Below are 26,331 nucleotides of genomic sequence, written 5' to 3'. Positions count from 1 at the left end.
TCGAGCTGCGTGGCAATAAACTAGAAACAAGAAATTTTGTCAATAAATTGTCGCGTAATGTTTATTGCATTTCGTTAAATATACACATCACGTCATGTGTGTGTTACATAGATATTATACTACTAAACACAAATCAGCGTATCTAACGTTAATGCATTGATTATTACTTATCATGTTGTTCGGTGCATTGTCTTATCAATCGCCTATAATCGTCGAAATGTTGAAAAACTTTTTTCACAAGTACTTCGAGCGCGTACGGAAAACATAGAGTTTTCAATTATGTAACTTTATGCTATCTGTTTATATGTATACATTCATTTAAAAGATTATTTTTTGCGAATAAAATATATCTCTAACAGAGATTTAAAAAAATGCAAACTCTATGAATTATTTTCCAAGAAGTATCTTTCTCGTGGCTCCGAAGTTTTGTCCAGCTTGAGTAGCTCCTTTGTTGGTGCCAGCTTGTAAACCGATAAGTCCTTCGCCAGCCCTTAGTTGCTCCTCCGTGAAGGCTCTTTTGTTCTCCTCCGCCGGTTTTGGTCCTAACCAAGGACCGCGCCATTCGGGATGCTTGTACGTCTGTAAATTACAGTTAACGTAAGAAATGTGTATATTTTTTATTTATAATTGTCCCCTATTCAACTGAAGAAATGTAATAGTTTCTTGCTATTGAGACATTCTTATCTCATGGGATGTACGCTATCTCTTTCCGAATGATATGCAAATTTTTGCATTCATCATCGATATCTATTCACAAAAGAGAAAGAGAGAAAAATTCTTCTTAAAGAAATTCTTGAATAAATTTGCACAAATAAAAATATGTCATCATTTGTACAAAAAATAATAAATAACTTATGACACTGATAAGTTACCGTTCGCCCGATGGCAAAGATGGTATTCGTCACTTGAGCGATGTTCTTACGTTCCATCAGGTCAACAGCTTGGAAGAGATCGACGTCGGGAACTCCGTACTTCATACATGCCTTTTGGAACCTGTATAAGTCCAAATATATTTATATTCTTTAGACTTGTATAAATTCATATAAAAAAAATTCATATGGAATTTGTTTTACTTTCATCCATATAACCGATTATTCGCCGATATTTTCATTAAGTGTAACGAGTGAACTCCAAAGTCAGTTCAAGACGTCTGCATGGTCTTGTATCACGTTTAATTTAGCATTAACGAAATATTTCGAACGAATGCGAAAAATTCCCTTTGGTGTTCCCGTAACGAAGAAGCTCGTCGAGACACGCTCTATTGAGAACGTTGGCGAGTCGGAGGAAACACAAAGGCGGGGGAGAAACAAAAGAGAAGCCGCTACGTCCAACTCCTTTATACGGCTGTTCGCCTGGGCGTTGCTTTAAGCTAGCGACGCGCTTCTATTGTTTGGCTGCTAATTATCGGACACGGTAATTAATGAGTCGCGCGATATACGTTATCTGAGAGTACAGGAAGGCGATGCTTTCTTCTTCATGTCGGAGAAATGACGTGTCGCGTGCGTCCGTTTAACAGGGTAGCAGAATCATCGGCCGATTGAAGAGAAAGAGAGGGAGAGAGGGAATGAGAAAGAGGGAAAAGGGGGAGACAGAGAGAGAGAGAGAGAGAGAGAGAAGGAGTATCACTATTAAGCATGTTTTTTGTGAGACGAAAGTGATGTTAAGTTATTTAATCGCTCGCAATGCATACTATTTAAAGTTACAGATATGAAGCGTGAAAAAACTTACATATTTACATTTGTCATTTTGATGCACTAAGAATTTTTACTATTGGAAATAAAATCAGAGAATTGTTCAACGTTTTGCCCTCTCCCCCTCCCCCAATTATCTGTTAAAGTATGTTTAGCTTTTCCATCCATGTTAATAATTCGCACAAAAAAATTTGTCGAAAAATCGAATTAGAATCGAGTTTTCATTTCGTTTTAAACGATAAACCCGGAATATAAGTATGAAATCGTGTGTTTTCGTGTGTAAGAAAGTGTTCGCTGTATGTGGATTATTAAGGTTTTTTTACGCACACGTGATTTTACCATCATTATGCTCCAGCCTGCTCAACCTGATGTGCTCCTAACGCTTGATGCGTCTTCCGCATCATATGAGCACCGAACAACATAATGGATTAATCGTATATATCACGTCAGAGAATGAGAATTAATCTTAAACTAAAAAAAGTAGAATGACATTCCTTATCTTTTATCAATATAAAATCTTCCCCTCGTTATTAACTTTAATATCCGAACTGTCCTATCTCGAGGAAGAGCACAAGTAGTCGCGTTGGAGCACTCTGTGCGCCGTCGTATCATCACGTGCTCTATTCTCCATATCGTTTGTCGGCTGTTACATTGCAACTTTAACGTTAAATCGCACATTTAATCGTCAGGACGAGCTGTCCCTGTCAAAGGGGAAAGCTCGTTTGACACTTATCACCCACGTGGCCGCTTCGAAGTCGAGAAATTTGACGCATTTGACGGTAAAGTCGTTTCTTGACAGAGAATGATTTATCGATATTTTTCACTTGAGATTCGCAGTACGTACAGTTCCATACACACTCTACCGTATCTCTAATCACACTCGCTCGGCGGAGGATGACAGCTTTCCTATCGATCAAGCACGCGAGAGCGTGCGACAATCGTCGCGGCCGGAACGCGAGGCAGGTCAGTGCTTACGAGCGTTCGTGCTATCAGAGACGCATGAAAGAGTCGCGGTGATAATAAGCAAGCGGACACCGGGTCTCTCCCTCTTTCTCTCTTCCGACGTATGATCTTAAACGCTGACGGAGACGCGCGAGAACGTATGGCGCAGAGAACGGAGGCGGCAAAGCGGCGGAGGCGGTGGCGGCGGCGGCGGCGACGACGACGACGGCGGCGGTGATATCACACCTTCACCGAGATCATGCTGCTCGCGTAGAAAGGGAGTAACGCGGAGTGGCCGCGCTGCGCATCGTTTGCCCCACTACCTCGCGAAAGCGCTCTTAAACATTCAAAACGCGCCAAATGCTGAAGAAGCGCGACATGCGCACGTGTAACTGGCAACGCGCGAGGATGCCGCCGCCGCCGCCGCCGCCGTCGGCGCGAAATAAGCGTGCGTCCTCCTCCAGGGAGGTGGTGGTGGTGGTCGGTCGCGCGACCAGCAGGGGTACAATCGCGCGGTGCATTACGCCGTCCGGTTCGTTCGCGCCCGCGACGCGGACACCATGTGCTCGTGTCGCCTCCTCGAGACGCGCGACGATTGGAAGATTGGAACTAGCAACGGCAAGAGGATATCGTCTCTCGATAAGATTGTTAACGAACGACGATTAGCAAACGGCTGACTGATATATGATGATATATAAAATGAGGTAATTTTTGAAGCTTTGGAAGAGAGAACGCGCTTGTGTCATTTTGCTTGAAGAAAGCAACTGCGTTTAATAAATGAAATCTTTCTTTTATGCATGGTTATAAAATCATGTTTTTTTTTTTTAACTTCATTTCCGATTTTTCTTGTTCTTTCGATATGAAGAATCGTGACACGAAAATGAAAACGGAGCAGTCAGTGAGAAATAAGAGTCTGATAGATTGATGCTTGCGATCGATTGCTGATTCTGGAAGGAAAACGCAGTTTGCTGTTGCTCGTCTTATCGAGAGTGCTTCTTTGCGTTGTTCTAAAACCACCTCCTAGCACATAAATATTTCATCAGGATTGTATCAATGTGCTGCAGGCATTCGACTGGAATATCCTATTTTCGGACTGCATCTCGTCATAGACAGATACGTCCCGCTTCTGACGATGTCACATCATGTACGTCTACACGCTGACAAATGACGATGACAAATGGGAAGCGTTTAAGAGACAGAAAAAATTCGACTTCTGAAGAAATGGGAATATTTCATTCGAACGTACGTCGACATAATTTTACACGATCGACAAGGATCATCTCTCGTCAGGCGAGCTCTCGAGACATTAAATTCTCTCGCCCCGAATCGATTAAACGATTCACTCACGTCATGCTGAACATTTACACACGTAATGCAGAACAATTTCTCCGAAGGAGCACAATTCCCATGATACTTCCTGCAAAATGCACGGAAAATCTTCACCGGCCGCATGCGTTTCGCGATATCTACGCCACGTAGCTACATATATATACATACATATATATATATATATTTCTCTGTTGCGTTTTCACTTTCATCGCGCTCCATCCAATGTATAGTCGACGGTCCCGACCTCAGACTCGGTCAGTTCTCGATTATTAGGCGAACACGCAGTGCCAGGAGGAATAGCGCGGGCGCGAAGAATATTTCGCGCCTATCGTAGCGCCGCGGGTATCGCGTGACTCTCGAAACTCTGTGCAGTCGAGAGGAGGGTCAACAATCTCTCGACTGCGGCGACGGTCGTTGATCGGTGTTGTCGATACTCCGCAGTCGAGAAATTGACGCAAAACACTGTCGATTGCGTAAAGTCGACGGTGGATTAGGGCAGCATGAGGCCGCAGAAGGCGCGAGGCGCCTGGTGGAAGAGCAACACGATAAGCGCACTGTCTCCTCACGAAACGGCTCTCGCGGTCTCGAGAATTCGCCTGCCCGCGTTAATCAGCCTAAGTGAAACGCGCTAATTGACCGACGAGACATTTCGCGGGCACTCGATAACTCTCACCGTCGGTAACTCTCACTGTCGTAATTATCGCGTCGCGATATTTATTCTCCTCCCCCCCCCCCCGGTGTGATTTCTAATGTCTCCCCCGAGTGTGTCTATAATATGCCAAATAAATAAATTTGCAACGCAACACTCACTGATTAAGGTTGTCCATCATCTTGTAATCCCCGCCGGACGTGTTGATCTTGGAGACCAAGCCAGGCTGCAGTTTGTTCATGAGCTTGCAGAGGAGCACGCCGTCCCTCAGAGCGTCCTCGTAACTCACGCCTGTGCGACACAAACGTGCGCTGGTTATTTTACCGTTAAAAATAAATGCAAAATATGCGCGAACCTCTTCTGCTGCCGCTGAAACATCATCAGCCTGGATCCAGTGAGCGTGGGATAAATTCAGCCGGCAAAGTGAAGCCGGCGAGTCAAAGAACGCCCGAGAGAACATTCGAGTCTCGTCTCAAGCGCGTTGTTACTCGAGACATCCGATAGACAACAACAGCCCGATCTCGCCGATTAATCGCGATGACTCGCACGACGACCCGCGTTACTCGAAAAAGCACCAGGAAGAGGAGCGTCGTCGGGACGTCGTCGCCTTCATCGCGCAATCGGCCGAGACAGACGAGAGCGCGTCCGCATATAGAGAAAGGCCCCCGCAGAAACGGAGCAAAATCGATAAGTGAAAAGAATGTTGATGATCGCCACGACACCAGGATCGCAGAAGCGTCGCGCAAGGCTGCCGCGGCCGTGCCGAAAAGCGCGTGAATTTCGCGCGGCGACTCGCGATGGCCGGGCGACCTTTGACCCCCGGGGCGCGCGACGAACGCAGGCACGCGAGCGAGCGAGCGAGCATCGCGACGAGACAACCGCGCCGCCGGCGGTTATCAGTATCGAGCTCTCCTCGCTGCCTCCCTCTCCAGCCATTTTTTCGCCGTTCGCTCGATACTCCCATCCGGCCTCCCACCAGCCTCTTCCCTCCGCCGCCCTCCATCCGTCTCCCTCGCGCTCTCCACGTGGTGTGACGCGGCGAACGGCCGCGAAATAATAACCGCGAGACCGGCTGTGCAACCAGCGCTCGCTCATGGCGCCCCATTATGCCAAGAGGCGAGCCAAGGGGGCATGGCATTTTTTGTCGCGTCGACCGAAGAATCAGGAAAGGCCGACTCGCGTCTTGCGAATGCACACTCGTTTTACTCTCGTTGATCGGCGCCGGTGCGACACCGCCACCGCGACTGTCATCTCCGTCGTCGTCGTCGTCGCTGCCGCCGCTACCACCACCATCACCACTATACCGCCATCGTCGCCGTCGCCGTTGCCAGCGTAACCACTACCACCACTACCGTCGCCGCCGCCGCCGCCGCCGCCGCCTCCTCGTCGTCGTCGTCGTCGTCGTCGTCGTTATCGACATCTTCCCCGTCGCCGGCGGTGGCTGTTCTTTCGCCGCGACGTGTGTCGACGGTCCATACGAAAGACACAACGCGTCTCGGGATCCTAGGGACGCAGGCAGCCGCAGGAGCTTTGTCGCGTCACGCTCGTCGCGTGCTGTCGTTACACTTTTTGTCGTTCCTCCCCCAGCCCTCCTCGCCAACCCCCACGTCAGCGATACAACCGGTGTATCGATGTATCCAATCTATCGGCGCGCGACGCCGCCGCAGTTGCCGCCCTCGCCGCGGCAAATTTGTATCGACGCGCGGCGTCCCGACGCAGCCCGAAGCAACAGTTGGCACACAACTCCCACGCGACTTCCCCCCGACAAACGTTCTGGGCGCGTGTGGTGCGTTAATCCGATGACGTTGATTATTCGATTATTACGCGCACGGCATGCGATCGGGTGGATTGGACTCGGTGGAGAGACGCGAAGATTGAGTTTCAGGATTGCGCCTCGCTGGGACCTCGTGAGGCTTCCTCGAGAGATTGCGACGCGATCGCTCCGTTGAAGTAACGCTGAAACTCGCTTCGGTGCGAGAATTTGGATAACAGGCTGACTGCGGCGATTGATATGAGAATGCAAGCGTAGCGCGGCATCGTTAACTTTGCGTTCATTACGCGTGCTGCGTGTGTGTGTCTTTCGTATGTAAGTTTTGATACTGCGTCGTCTGGAGTGGCTTCAGTTTCATCCAGTGTCGAGGACGGTTCGGTTGGCAAAATTGCACAACGATGTCGTGGAAAAGAAAACAAAGTTGAGATATGAGAAATCAATATTGGTTTTCGCTCTCAAACTACGATGTCCAGCTCCAAAACCGTAGCGTTTACCACGGCAAAAAATCTCCGCGATGATATCCGCGAGTACCGTTAATGTTAATTATTTATTTCCAACTTAACTTGGTGTAATTTTATAGGCACACGAAATGTTAAAAAAAAAATATATATATATATATATAAACACCAAAATTATTTCACGTGTTCAACGCTGAGGAACGCTGAAGAAACGGAGAATCTTTCGTCTTACACTCCGCGGTTTCGGTATCGTATCGATGATATCAAAAGCGCGCGATTTTCGGCGCAGGAGGACACGTGCCATCCGCCTAAAAGACTACTAGCCTGATCCTGCAAGGACGAGGCGTCACGTGGTTTTGAGCTGGTGGGGGTCGAGCTAAACGCCTACCCCAAAATCTGTTCGCCTAGTACGCGGCTGGTCGTACGCTTGAATTCTCGATTGACGAGCCATCGACAGGCGGGATTGGTTTTGGATGGCCCGCTGCAATTTCGATCGGCGAGCGCTTAAGTTTTCCTCCGTGCGCGACAGCAAGTCGCCGTCGCGATTGGAACCTGATTTACTCCGCGAGGCGACTTCCGCGCTTTAGAGGCGCGTGTATGATTTTTCTCAAAGTGTTTCCTAATTATAATCCATCTCGCTTGAATAAGCCCGCTCTCCTCTTCTTCTTTCCACCGTTCGTCGTAATAGCTAAGCGAACGTTTATCAAAGGAGCGAGAGACTTGTTGCTCGTTTTGCGACGCGGATAGTTTGGCTGGTATCAGGAACGTATTACGCGCCGCCGCGCCGTCGCGACGTTCGTTTCCGCTCGACGCGCGTCCTTGCTTTGCCCGACTTCCCATTTCGTCAGCCCACTTGAGTGTTTCTCGCATTCTTCGGAGGTTTCCTATCCCTGGGGACTCTCACAGTCTCCTCGCAGGCCAGGTGCTCATGAAACGAATGGTGGCTCTCGACGGTGAGGGCCGGAAGAATACCACGATAGAATTTGAAAGAATGTTTGACGCGATTATCAGGCGAATAGAACTTTAGGTAATTTTTGCCAGGCCTATCATGATCCTTGGAGCATCCGGCACGCTCTAATGTGCATAATGAGAGCGTCTATGAAAAAAATCGCGATATGACTGTCAAACGACGTCTCATTGTTTGCATATAATTCTACCGCTGTGTAGAGCGCAATAAAACTAAAAGCGAAAGTACACAAAGGGAGGCACATGCATATCGCATAATTATGACACGTTATAAAAAAAAAATATATATATATAAGGATTTCAATCTCTAATATTCTAAATATACACACACTCCAGATATGGATCTTCCAAAACTCTTTGGGAATTCAAATCTTAAATTAATCCACCCTCTCTCCACCTCGACCGGATGATTTTCCAACCAAGGCAAAAAGGGACCAAAAAATGTTCTAGCATTAGTTAAAAGTAATTATATTACCGATTACGTCAACATTTGCCGCGCTTCCAGGTGTCGGCGTTGGATTTCTCCCCGGGGAAAAAAAAAAAATCTCACGCTGTACGTCGCTTCCGCTTTACCGCAATATCCAGGCAGCATCCGCTGTATCCTCTTCGGATACAAACAAATACGCGCCGATGCGGACGGACGGACGGACAGGCGCGGGCTGTCCGGGATAAACAAGCGTGACATGCTGATAGGTTCCTGGTAGTGTCGAAACGCGGTGAGATGTCGTAAACCGGTGAAGATGACAGAAAATCAATAGCTCGCCTTCGAGGCGACACCGCGACGGCTTCGACGTTGTCTTCGGCCGTTTCTTTCGTCCGTCGGCGGACGGCAACGCGTGATGCTGGCCTGGTCTTTTTCAGACGCCCTGCGTCTTCCTGCAGTCTTCGACGAGAAAAAAAACCGAACGCAACAATATGTATCGACGGATCGGAACTATTCCCACGCGTGATACTATCCTGTTCCGTTGACACGTCACAGTCGTCATGTTTTGACGTGAATCGATAGCACGCTTCCGATGCTCGTCTCGTTGTCGGCCGCTATTGTTGCAATTCGATGTTTTTCGTGCGACCAATGACGCGTCTGCAGACGAGAGGCATCCGCACCGGACGGCGGGCGCGGCGGCGATACAATGCTCCCGCGTTAAAGACTTTGCACAAATGCGCGGAAGAGTGGAGTGGGGCGTGGATGTTAACGGGAGAATAATCAGCGCGATTTCTTCATTCTTCATTTGCCAAAGGCTTCATTTGCGGGCACAATCATCTCATCTCCAGTGATATTCTATCTGTGATATTAATCGCAGGTACATCACATCGAATAGTCAGGAACTCGCTATCCGTTGCTGTAATCACCGTACTAATGTCGACGCTCATTATCGACGAGACATGTCCTTGACTCTCAAGGAACATTTCGTAGAAAATCTCGTAACTACCACAGCGATCACTGTCGACAGCGTCGTGTCACAATGTCAATGTAACAATGAGATCGCGTCAAGTTTTGCAATTGCGTCTGGATTATTTTAACATCATTTGTCCAGCGCGTCTTGTAACAAGAACACACAAAGAGAAGATATTTTTTATCTTCTTTTTTTACATTTTTATTTATTATCTTTTTTAATGATTTTTAATGATCGCCTCCTAGCCCTCGAGTCTTCGCGTTACGCATCGCATCATCAGCAATGATCTCGCCAACAAATTTGGCAGATTACTCTGCGGACGAAGAGCAGAGGGCGCGACGATGACGCGCTTGCGTCACCGTCGTATCGATTAAATGTCAGACTCATGTCATAAAGACGTCACAGGCACGGTTTTCACCAGGACAACATCCTGCGCTTGAATTTACGATCTCCAACGTGGCAACAGGTCTCGCGGGAACGCGCACCGTTGTACGCAGAATCCGACGAGGGATTCCCGCTTCTCTCTTACGTTTTCTCTCACGAGCGAAGCGAACGAGCGAATATTTATCTTGTAAAAGGAAAATCTGAATGACACGTCTAAACGTGTCTCTACAGCTCATCTTGAAATGAATTTCGTCACGCACACGCACGTACGGCCCTCGCAGAAGATTAAATTACGACGGCTAATGTTATCGCAAATTAAATCAAATTTATGGCAGAAAGGCAAAGATAGAATACGACGACCAAACGACGACTGACCTGATATGAATAACACCTGATCGGCCTGATCTGAAAGGTGGCCTTCAAAGTGCGTCGAGGCAAGTGGAGGTGAGTTGTTTGGCAGGAAGACGACGACTACTTCCAGACTACTCTCAGAATCGCATTCTCCTGCCGCGCGACATTTCTTACCAATCACCGGCGGCCAGTCAATACGTTAATAAACCGGGAGGTAATTCGTAAACATGGTAATTCAACTATCTATCGAGGGTTGAACGCACCCTCGTGCGCCACCCACGTTATTACCTGCGCGCGCGAGAGCAGCGGCGACCACCTGTTGATAGCGTTGCTCGTAAATCTAGCTCGAGGCTGTAATCCTGGTAGGCTCGTCTCGGAATGACGTCATTGACGATCTTTTGACGGACAACTGACACCCGTACCCCATCCTCGAGTGATCGGAGTGCCCGTCGAACATTCTTTCGTATCGAAGAAATTCTTCTTACGGCCCGGCGAGGCCCATCGCGAGGAGGTCCTCACGACGCGCGCGAGGGAAGCTTACCAGGGTCCTCCGCGGGTGGAACAATGTAACCGTTCCCATAAATTCATCTACTGCTCGCCGTTGCTCCCCTAGTAAACGCGAGCTTTCGTGACGTCACGCCGTGTCAGATGACGAGAGCCATCGACATATCGACAGGACGTTCGCGCTGTCCGAGGATGCTCGTTGAGTGACGACCCAAACGGTCGCCAAATGGCGCCGCGAAAGGTGGACACGACTGGCGATACGAAGGGCGATTTCGATGAACGAAGGGGACGCGCGGCGCGGCGCGGCGCGGCGCGGCGCGGGCTCGTAATTTCGCGGATCGACCCGCCGCGGCGCGGCCACCCGTCGCGCGGGACACCCTATAAATCCCTCAAACGTCTGCTGATGCCCTGGTGCACCCAAGCGACTTGCGCCACCGTGACGGACGGATGACTGACGTTTCTTCCTCCGTTCCACGAGAACCGCGCGCGAATTCCCAATGAGGTCTTAAGCGGTTCTCACACACTCACGCGTGTGCGATTAATATTCCAAGTATCGACGATCAACCGGTTTTCATCGGAGCGTTCGAGAGACAGACATTTGAAAAATTATGTTACGCAAGAGCAAAACTATTTACTTATTTCCTTTCTAAGTTTCATCCAACATCCGTTGAAAATATAGAATGCATTCGTCGTGTAGATCTGAATAATTTTTATAGGAAATCACAAGCCGACTCGCTTTTGATCACTTCTGCTGGTTCTGGTGTTGGCCGAACGTGGAGAGAGCGATATGTCACGCTACCGTACGAGACTTCTACGACACAAGGTGTATTGTATTTCAGGTGTTATATGTATACATATGACCGATTCTTTTTTAATTCTGTCGGCGAATTCATTTTTGCACGATACCGTTCAAACATGAGAATATTAACGATGCTATTAGAGATTAATAATTCCGCGTGAGGAATTAATCACGTTCCCTGAACGATCGTCGCTTGGATCGACAGATTGTGAAAGCTCGTTCTTGTAAAACTCTTGTTCGTTTGAAATTTCGCTCGTTCATTATGAACGTCGCCTGTTAAGTGCAGCAGTAATGAACGAACGAACAGTACTTGCACACGAGGGAATGAGGGAGCAAGGCCAAGGTGAAAGAGGGAGAGGTGACATATGACTAGCATCAACGACCATCCGGAGTACCGTATGCGGCCCTGATACGTTAGCGTCCATGACGGGCATGCGACCGAAAATCAATACGCGTCGTCGGCTATCAGCTCTAATGTTCGCAAGAAGCAAGCAACGCGTCTCAAGCGTCTCAAATAAAACGACTGGCCAGAGTCGCGCGTTTTGCGTCGACTGACGCGATCATTTTTCCAAGATGCGTCCGTTCATCCGTCAAAATTTCGTCACCAACGCGATCACGATCAACAATTAGATTGAACTGTAACGCTGCGGTGCTGGCGAACTGGCATTAATTCGCAAAATTTCTCCGCGTAATTTCGACAGCGTGAAAGCGCCTATATGTACAACTTTCAATCGCTAACGATTCGAACGAAACGCTTGCAATACACATGACAAACGTCTCAATACTGTTCCGAATATACATAACATTGTTGTTACATGACAAAGCACAGATGATACCTTCCCGAATGAGTTTGATATCGCGACTGAATTTCTGCTGCGTAAATAGATGCAGCGTGCGGCTCGATCGTCAACACACACGCGAAACGAGCGGCGACGTAAGGACATCAACGCGATACTTTGCGATCGATATCTGTCAGACAAGGATCGTGCCGAGCATGCCTTGCGAGCTTCCGGGAGCAGGCTACCATCCGTATTTGGAAGTCCCGCAAGGTGCCTCGAAATTCCCATCAAATTCTTGCTTCCCGAACACCAGGGCACCAGTGTCTAGGGTAGGTCAGGATCGCGCCGGACGGAGCGACAGCAAGGCTGGTAATTGAATCGCAACCGTTTAAGTTCAATTTTAAACAAGTCAATAACATCAAAAGCTTCGACTACCCGGCTCGCATCCTCGCATAGAGCTCGTATGCGCCCTACAGACCTGCGAGAGCGAGGTCTATCGCGATCTAGGTCGCCCCTAGATGCACTCATTCGCCGATGGGGAACTCAAAGATGAGTACTGAAATGCGTTTCCAGATTATCAGAGCAGCAGCAGCAGAAGGCCAAACAGTGAGCGTGTAAGCCTAACTGACCGCTTAAAATAGTTAACACAATCCTCCTCCGTGTGGGAATGAATAAAAACGGCTACCCTCTGCCCCCCACCCCTCCATGAGAATATTAAAAATTACGAATATCAATACTAATAGCCGCGTTCGAGTAATAAGCGATCTATCGCGCTATATTTATAGCGACACAATCGTTGGAAACGATTGTTTATAACGTGTTGTTTTTGGTGAACAACATTATTAATGATGCGAGAAATTACTATTAACTTTCTCAATGCCACCATTTCCTCACATACGAAAGCACATCTTTGTCTGCGTCTCTCACTCTCTCTCTCTCTCTCTCTCTCTCTCTCTCTCTCTCTCGCTCTCGCTCTCTCTCTCTCGCTCTCTCGCTCTCTCTTTCGAGAGAGAGAGAGAGAGAGAGAGAGAGATAATTTGAACTACTTGTTGCTCAGTTTGCCGCGAAATGGAGTGTTTGTCGCACAGAATCACTCGAGTTCCCCGTCGGTGAATGTCGCTTTGAAACCTCGACTGGATCTCGTGAACGATCGGTCTCTGTTTCCGACAGCAGGCATCACACTCGAGGTTCGCGTCCACACCAGGCTGCCACTCGCCCAAGAGAGCTTTCTTGGCAAGCCGAGAATCCCCACTTAGATGTCGTAGGTACCGAAGGTTCCTAGTGGGGGATTAATCATGTGCTCGAGTGGGGGTGGTTTCGTCGTTTGGCCACCTCCATCGCGTCCTCGGCGCAACCAGGACGACAGTCACAGGTGGAGGCTCGTTAAATCTAAACACTCGCCATAATAAACGTTATCGACTACCTCCGGAGCCCTTTCCGAGGCCGAGGTCTAAGCGCGCGTCGTACGTCGGCAACGAGTGACTTCCGTTCCGTCGGCGGGTACGCGCGACGTCGAGCTCTCGCGATCGGAAACGTCGGGAGATTCTTCGCCGACTTGGAGAGCATGAGAAATTGATCGAACTCGCCGGCAAGACTCGCGGACGATCTATTTTTACGCGCTTGTACTCCTCGAACGAGGATAAAAGATCGCGGCGCTTCTCCGTTGGCGAAAGTGAATTTCGCGAACGGGCGAAGCTTTCGCGACTTCTGAAATTCATCGAGCGGAACGACCGAGCGTCAGTCTAAATAATGGCCGGCTAATAAATTCTGTCGATTCGAAGGATGCTCTTTGATTCGCGGGAGCGAGGACGAGCGGAAAGAACGGCGACGCGCTGCGCAAACGTACATGAAGCAACACCGATTGCGTCGACGCCTGGCGTGTTTGTCGCAACAGGGGTGTATGTTAGGACTGAGGGTTGCTCGCTGAGACAGGGCTCGATAGGGTGACTCGCAATGACGTAACAAAGCGCGCGTTTTGCCAGGGGAGCATGTCGCGACAAGAGGTACAACTACCCCTCGTAGTAGTTCGGGCAGGGTTCGCCAACCTCTTGAAAATCGTTAACACGATTGGGGTGCACATCCCCCCGACTTTGTTTACTGTGAGCTTCCACTTGCGGCATACTTGTTAAGTAAACGCTCGTAGCTGTGCATCTCTCAGCGAATCTTGTGCGTATAAATTGGATATTGTTGTATTGTTGTAAATAAATTCAATCGTCATAATTCGCTAAACAGCATACACCCGCCTTTCGTGTTCATGAACATGAATGTAAAATTGAAATGTAATTAATTAATATCTACGTTGCTGAGTTGTGCTCGTATCTGTACATTTGTACCTGCGATGGTTATATTTTCTACGCAAAGACAGGACACGTCTGTTTGTTCAAACAGTCGTGACGATTACGTTTACAACGCGATAACGCGAGATACGCCGATTAAAATGCTCGTACGCAGTGGTGTACGTATCGTTGCATTTTTATCGCACGCGCTTCAGAGGAACATCGTTTCGCATCGCATCGCATGTACCTGGTGTCGCGCATTTAGCGAATTGTAACGCGCGAAACGAGTGTGCTATATGGAGGAACTGACCTATCGACGAAGCTTAACCTTTGCGACGTCACGCGACCTGACATTTGTATCCGGCAATTATGCGCTTCCAGTTAGATGTAACAGGACGCTTCCACCCCTTTGGTTGATACGTCGCCCCAAGCGCCGATGGGGATGGAAACCGAGGATGGAAATTTCGGAGCCGCTCCACCTCCACGGAACAGGAGCTCATATGTGCCCGTAGCGCCATTATAAACGCATGACTTTTATTAAGTTAGCTAATACGACCACATCGTGTCGCTTTTTGTGAAAATATTGCGGAAGAAATATTTATGTTGGAAGGATTGCGTGTTGTTTATTCTTCGTAGCATTCTGAGGAGCGACAGTCAATCAACGACTTTTAGCCGCTAGTGTTTTGTTACATAAACATGCGCGATCGTCTACTTGTACATTTTAATTTATGTTATAAGTTCAATAGATAAGTTTGATATACAATAGTCGACTTGCCAAGTACGAGTAATGTGTCATTGCAAAAATCATACGTTTATTGGCTCCTTGAGATATGTATGAATCGCGAAAACCAGACAGACAATCCCGGTGAATCAAGATGCAAGGACAGTTAAGCTTGCAGGTTTTCGATCGCCTCCACATATCAGGGTTTCATATTCGAGTAAGATTTTTTCCGATTGATAGAGGTTGATATTGCAGTGATAACTCCGCTTACGCGGTAATCGATACTCCCCTGATATCTTTACTTACGTGCAATCGGAAACTATTCACGCAAAAAATTGTTAAGACGCGCGACAACACTATGAAACAGCATCGTGCAAACTGACGTATGTTAATCGTAGCAAATGTTGAAATAATATTAATCAATAAAATTTATATGTATCTCTCGTATCTAATTATAATGTATACGAGTAATAATAATAAGTATTTAATTATTTATGTTCGGCTTCATAAATTTCAAAGAAGCAACCATTATAAAGATGCTTTAATATATCGAATTAATAAAAGACGATTTATGATGTATATATCCGATGTGTGTCGGATGAATATAATTTAAGCGCGATACGACATATTATCTAAGAATGAATGCAATTTTTATTTATGAAATACACTAACCTGGTGGAAATCTTTCGCCGACCACCGTTTCGATCCATTGCTGAGCTTCGGCTTCTTGGCTCGCTTCTCGCTTACCAGCAACCTGTACATAAGTAGTTGGAAATTGACAGTTAAAAACGGAAGCGATAAATCTTGAAAGAAAAGAACATGTTCACAGATATGATACGTGCTACCCAACCGTATATTTTGCAAGAGAAACGCTTCAAAAATATGCCAGAGAAATGACAACCGAGTGAGACACTCGGCAACTGCGAAAAGTTAGAGAAAGATGTGTTATTTATTCAACATTTCTCTCACACAGACATCGAGACGTTTAATTTTATATTTTGCGCAAGCAAAAGTATTTTAAAGAGAGTGCAAGAGGAGGCGGTTCTCTGAAGAGGAATAAGAATAAAAAGATGTTTGGTAATAAAAAAGAGAATTTTCTGAAAAAATTCCTTTCTTACTTTACAATGTAACATTTACTGTAAAGGCGATTATTTTTTTCTAACATTGTCAAACATATCTCGTGAATTGTATTTTCTAGTACTATCCAATAAACAAATAACATTTGAAGCATTGTTCAATATGAGAAATTATTGTATATAAAGCATAACATTCTGCTGAGATTTACAGATAATCAAATAAATTCTTAATAAATACAGTCTTCAGTCAACGACTGCCACCGAATTCTCGGAATCACGTAACAACTTTTTGTTCATTCATTCTACAATTGTTCGACGATGTGTGTGTTATGTTACCGCAGGAATAACACAGATGATGAAATACCTCGGCATATCGTGTAACATTAACGAGCATTGTTGACAGTTATAGAATGAAGATCAAAGGGATTACTAATAACTAACTTCTTCTCCTCTCTTTTGGTCTCTCTTTCTTTACATAAAGAGAATAACCATCCTTCTCCCTCCTCTGCCTTTCCCACTACTATTCCCCTCCGATTATATCGAATGAAATTTTTAGACTTTAGAATTCCTAGGATGAATTATGTTTTAATATAAGTTATCAGTTTCCGCAGAAACTTTCAAAAATTGCCGTAGCCGATGGTGTTTCACATCGTCATGGCGGGGTATTGGTAAAAGTTTTCAACTAGCAATAATCGCACCTCGGTAGAACCTCATTGGTTACGATATCGCCACTGCGCAAAGCTGACGATTCTGGATAACTGCGCTACATTTATAAGCGCATTGGAAAGATTTTAACTTCGAGAAAGTGTTCACGTAGCTCCACGTAGCGTCCACTTTCGGAACTAACGAGCGACTGAAATCAAGCGACATAGTCATGCTCGTCGACGTGCTTGCCCGCCTGATGCCCGAGCACGAATAAAATCTGCCATTATTAACAGATAATTTAAATGACCGACTATCCGAGTATTTGCGAGAAAATATATCTGAACAGGGGAGCATGCCGGCGAGAAGTTGCGCGATCATGACGCGCGTGCTCGACGCGATATCGCCTGTTTCTTCATGTTGTGCCTCTTACTTTGCGTACTAATACTTTGTACCAATACTTTGTGTTCTGTATTAGAACGAAGGAACGTTTTCGCACATTATTTTACGGCAAAACAATAATATATTGTATAAAACTAAATTGTTCTAACGCTGACAAGGTTTCATATGATAGAATGACAAACTATAATATCACGTAATGCAGACGAGAAACGCAACGTATTACGTCCAATTATAATAATTAGTAATAATATGTAATAATTAAAATAATAATAAACAAGCAATAATAATAATAAATAAAAAAAATAATATCATTGCGTAGATACATTTTTTTTCTGGAACATTTCAACTTGACAACAGAGTTTTTATAACATCACGTCGACGCTGCGGGATTTTTACAATCTCTTTTTATAGAACGTCCTAACAGATTGTATTTTTTTTTCTCTTCTCTTTTCGAGAGGATTACCGACGACGTGCTATTTGTTAAAGAAATCGCGCACAGTTATGTAACACGCGTGCAGACGAGCGCATCACAAAGTCGTTCCAGATCAGTTTCTATACGCGAGTCCGTTGTGTTACGATAAACTTGGAAACAGCGACGATTGACGAAATCTAAACTCGGCGGTGGCCTCACCCTTCGAAGTGGCCAGAATCCAGAAAATACGACGTTTACGTATCGGCGTTTTCATCTGGCGAGTCTCCACGTCCATTAAACCGCGGTTTCGCGCAAAATACACCCACTTGTTCGAACTTTTCCGCTTTACGGATCCGCCGATTTTCACGCGCGCTCAGTTTATAATGCACGCACGGCGTCAGATATTGCAGATGATATTTCGTAAAACGTCGCTTTAAATTGCATCTTATTGTACCATGCTTATTTTCATATTTGTTGCGTGAATTCCCGCAAAATATCCTGATGAAACAGATATGCCGTCATTTCTATAGTCGTTGCAACACGTTGCAAAGACGTGTCCGCAAGAAAAGTACGGTCTTTACACGGTTCTTTTTAGATAAATTTAATACAAAAGAACACGCATAAACGACGTGCTTTTTTATCTTTCGAGAAGCAAACCATCCCGACGAGCATTATTTTAATCGTCAATTAATAACAACAACTAACAACAATTTTCAAGTGCTCTTCTCGTGTTGATTCGCGGATATTTTATTTTACCGTTAAAAAAGAAAAATAAGAACCGAAACAGTGAACAATAGTGCTTGAGACACGTGTAGCTTTTAAAACGAAACGTGCACCCTAAACACAAAAATAGGTTTCACGGCTTAATGCACGACCTAAATCGAGTGTCGACCGGGTGAGATGATTCGTGGAACAGAAACTTTACGCGGTTACAGACGACTTATCAATTGAATCGCGGAACGCGAAATCGAATGTTCAAAGTTAGATTCGCGCACAGAACATGCCGCTTTTACACGCCAGAAATAGATTGGTACATTACACATGCCGCGCAGCTGCATGTCGGCAAGAAAAATTCCAAATTAATCGTACTGATCGTACGATCAGAATTGCATCAAGAGCGATAAAAATGATTCCGCTAGAAATCAGAATAGTTTGAAGTAATCGAATTAAACCGCGTTGATTGATTGAAATAAAAAAATCGAAATAAGATCTTTACTCAAAGAATAAATTACAAAATCGAATATAGCTCGAGATCTGCAATTTTTCACGCGTCCCTCAATATCGCGAATCTCTTCTCTCTGTCTCTCTCACTCTCGTCGCGATCGAAGTTTCCCTTTATATCGTCGTTTTACCTTTCCCCCCGCCTTTAGTACCCACGCAAGATACGACAGCGAGTGTCGCGTTGACAATGCCAGGTGGTTACCCGCCCAATGTGAATTGTAATTTAATTTAGGGCCAAACCACGTCTTGTAAATAGGGTCGGGATGTCAAGATTTAGTTACGAGCGGGGGTGTGGGAATACCCACTCAACTGGCGACAAGCCAGAAAGCATCCGCTGCTGAATATCGGCAGGAAAGACACGGCTAGGAGGGGATAACACCATATAGCGTCGCGACGCACGGCGTCCGATTTAGTTTCTACTCGGCATCATCTAAGTTTCAAAGTCAGACTAGCCGGAAAAACTATCGTCGCCGAGGAAACGCCACTGCAACGATATGCCGGTACGTTCTCCCACGTTAAAACGGACTTGCCGTCTCGGTCGTGACGATCGATCGCGACGCGATTGCGGAGTGACGCGTCTTTAGTGAAAAAAAAAAAAAAAATACACTTCTTATTTACATGCTACATTATATTCTGTTAATGTTATGTTCTTTTATGCGAGTGCATGTCAATTATGCATGCGCATACGAACGATGAGCATAGCGTGTCATAAAACTTTTATACTTGTCGCTGAAAGAAAAAATGATCAATATCTGCAAGCAATAATCGAGAAGTATGTGAGACACGTTGTAAGCGATACAAATTATAAAAATACGATTTTAATCGCGGAAATGTCTCGATATTACCGACAACATAACCGTTTTCAATGTAAATCTTACGAGATATTTTTGGTTGCGATCCAATTCATCATTCCGATATGTAGATTTGCGTCAGTAGTCTGATGTACGTCTTTCATCACACACATCCGGTGTGTATTTTTGTCCTAATATAAATAACGTTATGCAACGCAGACTTTTCGACTCCAGAAACCGTAAAGCAAAAACGAATCTAGAAAATATCGGCGTACGGTTAAACGATGACTTTCCGGCCGGGTAAAAATAGTTGCGTACTTTACGTGACTCTGTTCGTTGCAAAAACTGTTAGCGACGCTAAATTAAATTAATAATTACCGCACCCGACAATGTATATATATTCTCGTCAACAAGTTTCGTTAAAAGATATTACAAGAATTTGATAAATTATCTGACATGCGTATTCACACAATGATTCGAAGCAGTGACAGCGTAACAATCTAATCCGATCTAACATTGTGCTCTTTGTCATTGTTATGGATGATTTGTAATTTGCTTGTATTAACTCTACTGTTTGGCTTTCATCTCGACGTTAAAATTAACATAGGAGTTGCATGTTCGCGTACACCCTCGTTATAAGTGGATGTAGATTTATCGAGACTCGTAGCTAAGTTTGTCGAGCCTCGTCCTACGTGCAACGCTGTGCTCGATTATAATATGCAATTCATGCAAACGATGCGACGAAATACATCTACGGGGACAGGTGCGCGGCTCGATCTGTCGCCAGCCAATTCACTGGAGTCGCAAATCGCACGAGGACCCCACCTAATTTAACTTTAAATTTAGTGAGTGGCCACGGCATGAGCTGCGCGTCACGTTCGCAAAACGTCCGCGGAAGCGGCGAGGCCGAGCTTTCGTCCGAGCGGAAGCTGCTCCCCTTGAAAACGATGCTTAAAATACCGTTCTGATGCGACGAGGAACACGTTGCCTCTCGCTAGAGTCTGACACCTCGCAGATAAGAAGTCGGGAATTCCAGTCGATGGCTTCCACATGACGCACTTGCACGCGAAGCTATCTGTTTACTTCACGGCCAATACCGCACGGCAAAATTCATTTATGGCATGACCGACGTTGCATGATCGATATTGAAGAACTGGCAGCAAATCCAATTTCAACTTTACTACTAGAATGTTACTTTACCTCACAATCATCGGATATATATATATATATATATATAATATATATAAAATATTGAAGTTGAATAAACTTAAACCGAAACCATTTAATTTTTCCCTCTTCAATTTTTTTTAAATATATATCAAATCTAAATGTGACAAGGAGAGTAGATCTTCGTCTTCCTGCCAGTTCTAGGACATTCCGCAAATGTCTCGCGTCATGTCTATACTTCGTCGATACAACTCGGTTAAAAAGAAACAGGCTTTCATCGAGTCTGTTTGACGTCCGCATGCTGGATTTACAAACATAGATCTAGCTTCATTGTTGTGTGTGTGTGTGTCTGTGATAGTACTATTACTTTGTTATCATGTCTATTGAACATAATACGACATTGTAACTAAAAATAACTGCGTTAAATGTGCATCTGTACCGACGGAGAGAGAAAGAGAAAGAGCGAATCGTCCATCGTACATCTTATCGCACAATAATGCGCTCAATTAGAGCCTTACCGATCTTACTATCCACGGTAATGCCTTAGTCTTAGTCAAATCAACGTGCCAAAATATTATAAAATATATTCGCGCAGCTGCGCTGCTCTCGAAACCGCGCGATCGTGACGTAAATACAAATTGCACAATTCCATTGTATATCGACGGCAACATTACGTTTCCCAAAATATCACACGCTCGAGCAAATCGGGAATTTTATTCGTGGGGCGATCGCCATTATATATACGGCTACGGTATTTATCGCGTGGTTTCGAATCCGCAGCCTCTCGCGCGGTCGTAGTGTTTCATTTCGCTATAAATACAAATTTATAGCGCCGACTGAAGGGTGCCAGATTCATTTGCTTGCGTCAGTCAGCTGTTTGAGTCATAAATCGAAGCGCGTAAACGTTAACAAATCCCAAAAGCGCGAGAGCGATTAAAAGACGCGAGAATTATCCATTTTCTGTTTTTTGAGAATATTTGTCCAATTTAAGCGCAAGTGCAGGAATTGCAAGTTCAAACGATAGCCGCGTATGGATATCTGTTATATTTAATATTTTAAACCTCGGATATTATTGTATGATTAAATATTACATTCCCTTATTTAACTCGAGAACTTTCGGCTTTCTTATTCAGAAGGAAAGACAATACAATTCACCTGGCGTGTGAATTACGATTCGTTATAGATGTAAATTCACACGGCACGGTAAAACAGGTGGCTGATGAGCTAAACACTCCTTTGCCAGTTTTAATAAAAGCTACGAGTTCACGGACGCCGTATTTTATTTTCGATGCTGGACTTTACGTGGGTAATCCTACACCGGCGCGTGCGATCTATTTCTGATACACAGCCATTTTTAAATCATCGAAGAAAACGCTTGCAATATCCGAAAGCACTCCGAAGGAAATCTCATCGCAACGAAGTGAAAATTGAAGCCCGATTGAAAATAATTGTCTTAATTAAAAATTATTATTGTCGCGGCTGTAATTTCTACCGAATTACATGGTATGTACTTTGTACTTTGTAGAGTCGTAACAAGGAGCAAGAGGCCGAGATTCTCGGCTGGATTGAGACCGTGTTAGGCGAGAAACTCCCTCCTGGAAACTACGAGGACATCTTGAGGGATGGTGTGATTCTTTGCCAATTAATTAACAAACTCGCGCCCGGATCGGTGAAAAAGATTCAGTCTAAAGGCACCAATTTCCAGCTTATGGAAAATATTCAAAGGTGCGCGATATAGTAAATGATACATAAATTTTTTGGAATCTTAGAATCTCCGAAATTGTAACTGCAAAATTCGACTTTCTTAATCTGTCCATAGATTCCAAGCGGCAATCAAAAACTATGGTGTCCCGCAAGAGGAAATTTTCCAAACCGCGGATCTCTTCGAGAGACGTAACATCCCCCAGGTCACCCTCTGCCTGTACGCGTTGGGCAGAATCGTAAGCATTTCCAGCAGATAACTAATCGATTATTTACAGAGCCGTAACTAGGAAGTATAATGTTCGCAAGAAATTATATTTACTACTTACGACAAAAATTAGAAAGCTAAGGTGTGATTTTTATGTTGAAAGAAATTATTGCGTTTAAATATTTATCTTTATAAAATATTGAATTTTTCTACTCAGAATACGAGAAATAATTTAAATTTCGCAAATTAATATTAAAAAAATAGATAATCATGGAAATTTACTAATGTCAAATTCTGTGTTCATCATGTCCTAATTATGGCTCTAATTATATAATGAACAGTGGTCACATTTAATTGGTAAATGTTTCTACGATAGACTCAGAAACATGAAGAATGGACTGGACCTACATTAGGACCGAAGATGTCAGATGAAAACAAGAGAACCTTCACGGATGACCAACTTCGTGCCAGTGAAGGTCACTTGGGTCTTCAAATGGGTTACAATAAGGGTGCCAGTCAAGCTGGCCATGGTGGTTTCGGCAATACGCGGCATATGTAAATCTTTCTTAGAAGCAAATTAACGTACCTCTCATTAATACATATATCTACAATGACTGTTTAAGCTACCAAACATGCAACACGGTAAAATAAAAATATCGGAGTCGCATTTTTCAATCATCAAAATACGAGGATATAGATCTTCTCAAAGTATCTCCCGAATTCGCATAAATTTCGCATAAATTCGCATAAATTTCATAAATTTCAAAAATAATGTCCGATTATTTCTTACTGTCACGATTATTATCGGTGTAAACGAGTTCAAGTATAATTTGCACTAGCTTTTCCGTGTTACAAGTAATATAAATATCTGTTTTACATCGTCACGAATATACATTGTCTCTCTCTCTCTCTCTCTCTCTCTCTCTCTCTCTCTGCAATATCCGATAATTATAATTACTAGATTTTAGTCAACCCCACAAATATTGATACTTAACAACTCTAATACATTTTGTTCCTTTTCTACATATAAAGCGTCAATAAGCGATGTTAATTATTAACTTCCTCTCTATTCTCGCGGCAGAAAATATTTTTTATATAAACTCTCATAATAGTGTAGTTTTGCATGTGAGTATGAGCTCTTATTACTATCGATGAAATTGTGGTTAAAGCGCTTTATATTTTATGAACTCTTAATTTATTTAAATGTACACACACACACACACACACACACACGCACATATATACATTATCACTTACTCAAACAATTTTTATCGCACAATTATATTTTCGTTATTAAATACATACTCGTTTAAATATCTATTATCGTATACAACGATAAAACAAAATATTACTTGATATTATATGAACATCTGACACAACATATACATACATACAACAGTACATAAATTCGAAATGTTTACACATTTAGGGCATATTAAACTTAAAACATATACACTAAATATTCACACATATATACGTACACATACGTTTACACGTACACGTAATTATACGTATACATTTTGTAACACGTACACGCACGTCTGCATACACATAATACACGCACACAATACTACGCTACACTACACTATTATACAGATATTAATATGCATAATTCAAAAGTTCCAATAAATTCATATAGACCTCTAGAATATGTAAAAATAGTTTCTACGTTTTGCTATATAATAACTATCTTGACTTCAAGTAATATTTCACGAAAACAAAGTTTCTGCAAATTTCAATTGTACTGCGGATAAGTATGATCTTTTCTATTTGTTTTGTAAATCAAACTGCATGAACTGTATTCACAACTTTTGTAGATTGGTAAATTAAATCAATACACAAAATTCGACAGTTTTGTTATTACTTTTTTACCCAATACATGCGCATATAATATAAAATATGAATACTATTTTGGAGAACCGACTATATTGACTTGTATCCTACTATTATACATTAAATACGTTGCAATTCACCGTAATAAATTTAGCACGATTCTAACATGCATTATGAAAAGAGAAGTAATCTGTAAATAAGTCTCTAAAATAAACGCTAATATTACAAACGATTAAAAGGAGGAAGTGCAACAGCTTCAAAGATACCGACGTTGCTATTTGGGTTTAAGCCAACCTCATGAAATGTTCGCGATGATCATCTCCCTTATGTGCTGGCAATCCATTTTACGCTAATGAAGTTAATTGGGAGACATTAAATTTGTCCAATATAAGAAAATTTATGATTACCATTCTGCAGAGATTAATTAATTAATATTTTCACGAACGGAAAGTTCGTGCCGAGATATAAGAAATTCACAATATTGATTACATTGATATCGAAGAGAGAGATCAATTTTTTACCGTCGCATATCAAATGGGCGAAAAATTTTCTCGCGCGACATAATTTCCACTCACTCTATTGTACCTCCGTATTTATTTAGATCGCGTCCACACGGCTTAAACGTATAAAAATACCCGCCACTGTTTGTAAATAAATCCGGAACGCGAATTCGCGTCACTGCGACGCATTTTTCTGAATTTTTCGGGGAAAGTAAGTAACTCGCACGTGTGTATCACGAAAGCACGCTTCCGCCGTATAATTGCGCCGCGGTATAATTTAATTCATACTTTTGCTTTCCTTGGCAGATCTTAGTGCCTTTCGGTTTATTTCTGGATCGCCGTGGCATGGCGGCCATTGCTGGACTCGGGTCACGGCTCCATATCAGTTTATTCCGGAATGGGATCGACCTTCTCGGAAGACAACCCTAAGATGCGTCTCAGTTTTTTTTTTTCTTATCGATTATTAAATAACGCAAATTAATACTGTCAATTTGTCATCACTGTGTCAGTACAATACGGACAAAATGCTTATAAAGTTTTGCTCGCTCCGAAACTCGAAAGACGGTTAATTGCTCACCATCATCACGCTTCACTTGAGATTACATTTATTCGCTCACGTTCGGTAAGGAAAACGGTAAGAGAAACGGCAATAAATTTCGACCGATGACTCGACTGTTGAGCGCGAGTCCTGAATTAGAAGCGAGTTTTAACGCGAGAACCAACGAAAATCTCGTAAATTGACGTAGCAGTCCGAAATAGAAAAGCTGTCACTGCTTCGAACATGAGGGATCGTCAAAAATATGAGCGCGATATATCGAGAAATCTCACTCCTGACGTGTGACATGTTTCATATACAGACACACACACATACCTCTGAATCCCTAATTTGATGCCATCGCACAGAACCACGAGAATCGCAATTAAGCGGAGGAGACAAACGCAATTATCGAGTGCGCGCCGCCGCGCACTCATTTGTTACGCGGTAACCTCGAAAAATGGCGCGCGACTTACTTGCCAAAGTGGGCGTCCGGGCATGGCGTCCAGGCGATTTGCGTAACTCCTCTCGACTTCCTCTCCCGAATTCCGCGGCGTGTCGCGCGTCCACAGCAGCTTTTCACCGACTCAAGCTCAAGCACAAAAAGAGTGCTCCACCGCGGCCGGCCTGCGTATATATGCGTGACAGGTGCGCATCCGTGTTGGTGAAAACGTGGGGGCGCTTCTATATATGGATCACTTACTCACCACTTACTTCCAGTGCCGAATGCGATCTATCGAATTCCCACATCCGCGGGGGAAGATGGCGAAATGGCGCGAACGATGTCCTACCGAGACGACCGCTATCTTAACCTATCGACGATTGGGGG

General features: G+C 44.2%; 2 protein-coding genes and 1 non-coding gene across 3 annotated transcripts; 1 reads left to right on the top strand and 2 right to left on the bottom strand.

Annotated features, from left to right (window-relative positions):
• Positions 1-160: 160 nt before the first annotated feature.
• On the bottom strand, positions 161-26,272 carry LOC105181812 (muscle-specific protein 20). Its single transcript, XM_011138820.3, has 6 exons — positions 26,210-26,272; positions 25,979-26,129; positions 15,687-15,768; positions 4,773-4,902; positions 873-993; positions 161-579 (listed from the first exon to the last, which is right to left on the bottom strand). The coding sequence occupies exons 2-6, from the start codon at positions 26,000-26,002 to the stop codon at positions 388-390; spliced, it is 549 nt and encodes a 182-aa protein (XP_011137122.1). The 5' UTR covers positions 26,003-26,129; positions 26,210-26,272; the 3' UTR covers positions 161-387.
• LOC112589407 (U4 spliceosomal RNA) lies at positions 16,693-16,833 on the bottom strand. The gene has a single exon (XR_003113530.1). It is a non-coding gene; the product is annotated as a U4 spliceosomal RNA (small nuclear RNA).
• On the top strand, positions 19,130-23,541 carry LOC105181811 (muscle-specific protein 20). The gene is made up of 4 exons (XM_011138819.3): positions 19,130-19,267; positions 22,251-22,450; positions 22,545-22,665; positions 23,011-23,541. Exons 1-4 carry the CDS (start codon positions 19,262-19,264, stop codon positions 23,191-23,193), a joined length of 510 nt encoding a protein of 169 aa, XP_011137121.1. The 5' UTR covers positions 19,130-19,261; the 3' UTR covers positions 23,194-23,541.
• Positions 26,273-26,331: the final 59 nt, after the last annotated feature.

The sequence above is a fragment of the Harpegnathos saltator genome, unplaced genomic scaffold (assembly GCF_003227715.2).
Source record: "Harpegnathos saltator strain DR-91 unplaced genomic scaffold, Hsal_v8.6 scaffold498, whole genome shotgun sequence".
NCBI lineage: Eukaryota > Metazoa > Arthropoda > Insecta > Hymenoptera > Formicidae > Harpegnathos > Harpegnathos saltator.
The sequence above is the reverse complement of the archived record's forward strand: the minus strand, read 5'-3'. Positions and strand labels throughout refer to the sequence as shown.